Genomic DNA, 6768 nt, shown 5'->3' with positions numbered 1-6768 from the left:
TTATCATTAACGTTTAGCCCCCACAATGGTTTTTGTGTACCTCGTGCCCCAGTGCCGCCATGTGCCACAAGCCGACACACTCTGCGGGAACTCGCTTTAGGGTTCCATTCACATTTTAAAGAAATTGACACTGTGCATTTTGCTTGGTTTTCTCAGGAAAAAAATCACATGAAAATCACACTGTGCGAAAGAAAAACATAGTTGTGCTTCACGGTGAAACACAATTATCCTGTCCGACAATGACGAATGCCACTTTATTCAACGCAACATCAACCTCACCAAACTGACACTACTAGACGACGACGAAACCCTAGACCTATGGAACAACAGGGAGAGAAACGGGAGCCTGCCCCCTTCCTCTAGCCGCTGGAGCAGCGGACGGAGCGGGGTTGGGATCACGGCCTCGCCGACATCCAAAGGCTGGCAGGAACTCGTCTGTCGCCAAAGAAAGAGAGGGAAGCGGTTAGCCAAGAGCACGTTCGGAAAATGTGTGACTATTCGGAAATCGTGTGCGTGTGTGTGTAAGCCTAGCCCGTTTAGCTTCTTTTTTGGGACAGCCTAGCCCGTTTAACTGTGCAGCAAGGAGTGCATTACCTAGTTCCAAATTGTACTTTCTGGCAGTACCACCATCTCTAAATATGAGTTTCATGTCGAAAAACATCAATTGCTGTATGCGGTATATACATGGGACGATCGATGGACAGAACCAACTAACTTTAACTAATAACGGAATTAAATTAAACACACCCGAGAATCGTTGAACTCAGAAGTCATCGGCCTCCAAAATCGCGCTCAACCTATGCGCGCCTGCACGACGACGACGATGACGGCTGCTGCGCCTCCCACCGTAACCATTCCCCTTCCTCGCCTTCCCAGCCGCCTCATCACCGGCGGCCAACACCGTATGTGGTTGCAGCTTCGTGTGGAGGCAGTACCAGCATCTCCCTCTTGCGCACGCCACCGTATTTGCCGTACGCATGGTGTTGAAACTGTTGATCCCCCTTCCTCGCCTTCCCAGCCGTCTCATCACCGGCGGCGAGCACCCTCTTGCGCACGCCACCGTATTTGTCGTACGCAAGGTGCTGGTCCCATCCACCGTCCCGCTCCGCGACATCGTCATCGTCAGCGAGAGGTGCCACTCGAGCCGCCACCTTCCGTCGCTTGGCGTTGGCGCCAGCCACCGCGGCTCCGTTCTTGCCGCGCGTGGGGGACGAGATGCCGCTCGCGACGGCCAGCGCCGAGCTGGCCCTGACGGCGAGGGCGGTCATCTCCTGCCCCGAGAGCGGCCGACGGAGCATAGACAGGGGCAGCACGAAGTAGAGCCACCCGGGCTGGAGCGCCTCGTCCGCGGCCAGCGCGCGGGCGGGCGCATCGAAGCGGAGCTCGTCCGAGCTGCATAGGAAGCTCGACGCGCCGGCGGCGTCAACCAGTGCCTCGCGTGCCGTGACCGGCGCCGCGTACTGCGCCATGGAGCCGTCCAGACGAATCACCTTCGCCGTCTTGGTGGCCACTGCCCGCCCGGACCCGGCCGCCGCCGCCGACGCCGGCAAGCGCGAGGCACACGAGCCCATTTCTCCCCTCGTGACGACGTGTTGGTATGGTACGTGTGCCGTGAGTGTGAGTCCGTATGACTCTCTGAGCAAGTGCAAAATGGATTGATTGATACGGTTGTGTGATGAAGCTTCTTATAGGGAAGTGTAGAACCAGTTCATGTGTTTATGCGGCGACGTAGGCCCGTTCGTCATGCTGTCAGTGCCAACGGATGGATCGAACTTGCGTTGCACTCCACTGCAGTGCAGCTGATCGATCACTTGAAGGACAAGTTGGTGCATGCTGGCTGCTTATTACTAGTAGTTTCGTTGTGACAAAGTCGCCGTAGAGGCCACTTGTATGGCGGTCAAAGTGATCCGTGAGTAGATAGATCTGATCTCCTGGTCGAAGGTTCCTGCAGGAAGGTGACAGGAAGTGCCAATTGTCCGACTACCAAGTGGTACGTGGGGTGGGGTGAATGGCTAATTCAGTGGTGACAGCAACTTCCGGAACAAACTACGCAGCGAGACTGCGAGAGCGACTTGTCAGTGCCATGTCTATGTCGTCCGGGATCATGGCTAGACTCGTCGTCGCGTCGTCACGGCTGGCGGTAGCTGATTATGATGTTTGAGACTAAGTATATTTAGCTGGCAGTATGAAGGTCACAAACGATCTTTGCAGCTGAGACAGTTTAGCTAACTGAACTGGACGGCACGAACGTATATTAAACTTATTTTGCAATAATAAAGCACAGAAGATCTTTGAGCAAGGCCAACGTCATACTACTTCAAATGGAGAAAGAATGCCACTCTAAAACCTTCCTAGGGATTCCCTACTCTAGAGCAACTATAGCATACCATCAATAATTCGCTAGCTCCGAAAATATATTACTATTGGGAAATAATGAACTCTAGCAGATCTCTAATGATTCCTTAACTCCGGAAAGAAAAAGAAAAACTCCCAATAGGTGGGAAATTTCTCCTTCCCATATCACACTCCCAAATTCGGCACCACCCACGGCTCCGTCGCGCCAATAGAGCAAGGTGGTCCTGCCGACTGCCGTCGACTATATGTCGCGGCCATCTGGCGCCGCTGCCGTGGCCACCGTGGGCGCGCGACACCCTACTCTTGCCACTGCACCGCCACCTCTGCCTTGCCCCCGGTGGCGCTCACACCTCCCTTGAAGAGCACCGCTTCAGCGGCGAAGAAGATTGCACACCTCTTACTTTACCTCTCCTCAGGCGCCCTCCCACTCCATCGTTGCAGAACCCTTCGGCCTCTGATGTGTTTGATCTTGACATTGGCTCCGGCACGCATGAGGTGCTCGTCCAATTTTTTTTCGAACTAGCCAACAAATTGCCGATTCTCATTAGCTTAGCAGGAGGGAGCAACAAAGTGTTTGATCAAGTGATCAATGGGCAGAGGAGAAAATACATTGAAGAACGGGAAACAGAGAAAAAACTTTGTCATGCTGATAACTCATGGGACGTGCCCAAAAGGGTGCACTAAATTCCCGGGAGTTTTTTTAATGTTTTCTTTTCCAGTTTTTCGCGATGAAATGCAAATAGATATTGTCACTATGTGATTGGTGTATGCAATTTAAAATTCTGAAGTTGAATTGGACTGGTTTATTATGAGATCATGCACATGCCCGTATAGTTCGCAAAGGGTACCTGATTTTGATTCCTTAGAGACCATGTTGGATGACATGTTGGTATCCATGGCATTGTCTTCTCAGTGGCAAATGAGAGTGCGAAAGTGAAACAAGGGGAAGAAGTTGCTAAGGCGAAGACTCCAACAGCAAACAAGGTGAACATATAAGAGCGTCCAATTACAAGGTAGAGTAGGATGAGGCATTTCTTCTTGGCATGGATGAATCTCTATCTTGATGCACCTATTGGCACTTATCAAACTAAGAAAACCTTTTAGAGGCTCATTGAGGAGCACTATCAACACAATGTGAAGATTCCTTCCAATTGAACACAATGTTGACTCTTACACCACTAGAGTGCAATACTAGATTGTTGCAAATGGTGCACATGTTGTGTTTGTGACATTGAACTCTAACATCCAAGTGGAGCGCTAAGAGGGGAGGGTTCAAACTACATCCAAGCACTATACAAGAGAGAAATGAACAATAAGGGGCAAGATGCAAGGTTCATGTCTGTGGACGCAAGTGGAATGGTTGACTAGGAAAGTGCCTAATGAGAGCTCATTCTTGGAAAGACATCGGAGATGCCTTGGAGTCGACACTTTGCTGGGTGTAGTGGGATGGGGATGTGATGCACTTTGTTGTATGTTGTATGTTCTTTCTTTTGATGATATATGTGGTGTTTTCATAACCTTTTTGGGATGATATGAGGTGTATTTTGGTTGAATTCTTGCGTGAGTGTGGCTTCAAGTGGAAAGTGAAAATTTAAAATTATGCATTTAAAATGTTGCTGAACTTTGGGCTTTTTAAACGTCAGTGGTTGAATAGAATATGGTGTGAAAATGGTGTTTATATCCGAAAGAGATGAGAACTAGTAAATGAAAAAAATGGGAGTTAAGTTTAGGGAAAATGCTGGGTCACAACCTTCCAATACCTAGAACGTTTTTTTGGGGCTCTCCAATAAGTGTCATTTGGGAGTTAAGCTTTGAGGATTTGCTAGAGTTGCTCTTAGGGATAATGTTATTTTGTGTGCACTCCAACCACCTCCCATGTAATATCCTCGCAATTATTTTTCTCTCTTTTTTGAAAAGAGGGCAAGACTCTCGGCCTCTGCATTAGGTGATGCACACGGCCATATACTATAACATGTGTCAAGATTTAGCACTTCAATAATTCGTACATGTAAATTCTACTGTGGTCTATAATTCGACAATATTTCAAATTCAAAACATCAAACACCATAATCCAAATTTGTATCAATTTTTTCTAACATACCGCATCTACCCAAAAACTCATTAAATGCAACCTCAATGGTTCGACCAATCAAGGATGAGGTCTCCCCAAAGTACAGATGCATGGCAAGGAATAGGACAATCCAATAGGTACTCTTCCATTAAAATGTACAAATCCATTTGTCACGGGCAAGAAGACAATCAACTGTTCAATGGTATGTGGAAGGCCTCTAATAGATTGAGGCGTAAAATCTTCTTCTGGCTTCTACTTCATGACAGGGTCAATACCAAAAATCTTTTTGAAAGGAAAAAAAAAATGCACTTGTACTGTTATGATTATGTTTTCTGTAATGAGCATGCTGAAGAAACATTAAGACATCTCTTTTGGGATTGTGCTTTCTTACAAGATTGCTGGAACAGCATCATTCCCAATAAAAAGCCTGGAATCTCCTACTATGATGATGATGATATTTATTTGGCTCAATTGCTCCTGCGAGCACCAATTGCTATGGACATCATTATTCAGGGTGCTGGAATATATTGACACAGAGAAATGAAAAAGTGTTCAGACCGGAAGTTCCAAGTGTAAATTATTGGAAATTCAGGCTCAAAGAAGATCTGCTCCTTTTACAGCACAGAGAATAAAGGCCAAGCACTTGGGCAGGCTTCAAGCCTGGATTACTGCTCATCTTTGATGATTGCAGCTCTCAAAGCTATCTGAAACTGTTTCCCCCATGATCCCAAGGTCATGCATGGGTTGATTCGAAAAACTAGCTCCTTTTGCTCTTTTCCTTTATTTCTTTTTGTAATTTTGTATATATTTGTAAACTTTATTCTTTATTAATGGAAAATTACCGTAGGACCATTGTTCTACGGTTTGCCCTTCAAAAAAAAGGAAGACGAACTAGAGACCAAAGATCGTTTAACCTTGTAGCGACCAAAATCAGAGCGTCAATGCAGAATTCAGATATCTAAACAGAATGCTAGGTCCAAAATTGTAGTACTTTCATGCAGTGTCGGTATCTGTATATATATGAGTTTTCACAATACAGATTGTAAACGCACACATCAAGAAACAAGCATGCTGTGCATATAACTCGTATGCAGTATATACACCGGTCGAGCAACTCAACATACTGGACGAAATAACTGAACTAAACTAATGCATGGTAATCAAGAAAAGTTGCTAACCACTCCTAAGAATCGAACCGCTGAATCAATACCGGGTTGCTCAGAAATCATCGGCCTCCAAAATGGAGCTCAGTGTTGGGGTGCCAGATGCACGGCGAAGATGGCGAGTGCTGCTGCGGCTTCCACCTGAACTACTTCTCTTCCACGCCTTCGCCGCTGGCTCATCGCCGCCGTACTTGCCGTACACATGGTGATGATCCGATCCACCGTCTGTTCCGGCGATCTCATCCGCGACAACTAGCGGCGACACACGAGCCGCCGCCTTCCGTCGCTTGCCTTTGGCGCCGGGCACCCCGGCCCCGTTCTTGCGCTGCGGGGGTGACGCAACGCCGCTGGCGAAGGCCAGCGCCCAGCTTGCTCTGGCGGCGAGCGCGGCCATCTCCGGACCGGAGAGTGAGCGGCGGAGCGTGGACATGGGCAGCACGAAGTAGAGCCACCCGGGCTGGAGCGCCTCGTCTGCCGCAAGCGCGCGGGCGGGCACGTCGAAGCGGAGCTCGTCGGAGCTGCACAGGAAGACCGACGCGCGTGGGCGGCGCTCTTGGACACTATCCAGGGCCTCGCGCGCCGTGACGGGCGCCGTGAACTGCGCCATGGAGCCGTCTACGTCCACCACCTTCGCGGTCTTGGTGGCCACTGACCGCCCTGACCCCGCCACCGCCGACGACGCCGGCGAGCGCGAGACGCACGAGCCCATTTCTCCCCTTGGGACGACTTGTTCGTCGTAGTGAACTAGTGATCGATCGTGTGAGCAAGTGCAAAGTGGATTTAGTTGATCCGGTGATCTGTTGGTACGAGCCGGCGTGTGATGCAGCTTTTTATAGGTCGGAATCAGAAGCGGTGCGCGAGGGGTTCATGGTGAGTTTATGCCATGACGCAGGCCAGTTCGTCATATCCTGTCAGTGTCAACGGAGACAAGGAGAGAACTTGCATTGCACTGCACTGGAGTACTTGGAGGACAAGCTGTAGCTGCTGGCTGCAACAAAGTCCACGCTGTCCGTGGCCGTGAAGAATCAACGTTCAAAAAGGAAATGGATAAACAACAGCTATGACAACTTGTTTAGAGTGAGTAGTTCTGCTCGGCCACGTACGTACTCCTAGTCGAAGGTTCCGAGAGGGTGACAGGCATAACGGATGGTGCACGCATGGCAGCTTAATGAGTTACGT

At 49.1% G+C, this 6768-nt stretch overlaps 2 protein-coding genes across 2 annotated transcripts; both read right to left on the bottom strand.

Moving 5' to 3' along the window:
- Window positions 1-763: 763 nt before the first annotated feature.
- On the bottom strand, window positions 764-1571 carry LOC123107269 (uncharacterized). Its single transcript, XM_044529262.1, has 2 exons — window positions 1011-1571; window positions 764-868 (listed from the first exon to the last, which is right to left on the bottom strand). Exons 1-2 carry the CDS (start codon window positions 1569-1571, stop codon window positions 764-766), a joined length of 666 nt encoding a protein of 221 aa, XP_044385197.1.
- Window positions 1572-5484: 3913 nt separating this feature from the next.
- On the bottom strand, window positions 5485-6374 carry LOC123107268 (uncharacterized). The gene has a single exon (XM_044529261.1). The coding sequence runs from the start codon at window positions 6296-6298 to the stop codon at window positions 5645-5647; it is 654 nt and encodes a 217-aa protein (XP_044385196.1). The 5' UTR covers window positions 6299-6374; the 3' UTR covers window positions 5485-5644.
- Between the last annotated feature and the right edge of the window lie 394 nt (window positions 6375-6768).

The sequence above is a fragment of the Triticum aestivum genome, chromosome 5A (genome assembly GCF_018294505.1).
Source record: "Triticum aestivum cultivar Chinese Spring chromosome 5A, IWGSC CS RefSeq v2.1, whole genome shotgun sequence".
Classification (NCBI taxonomy): Eukaryota; Viridiplantae; Streptophyta; class Magnoliopsida; order Poales; family Poaceae; genus Triticum; species Triticum aestivum.
The sequence above is the reverse complement of the archived record's forward strand: the minus strand, read 5'-3'. Positions and strand labels throughout refer to the sequence as shown.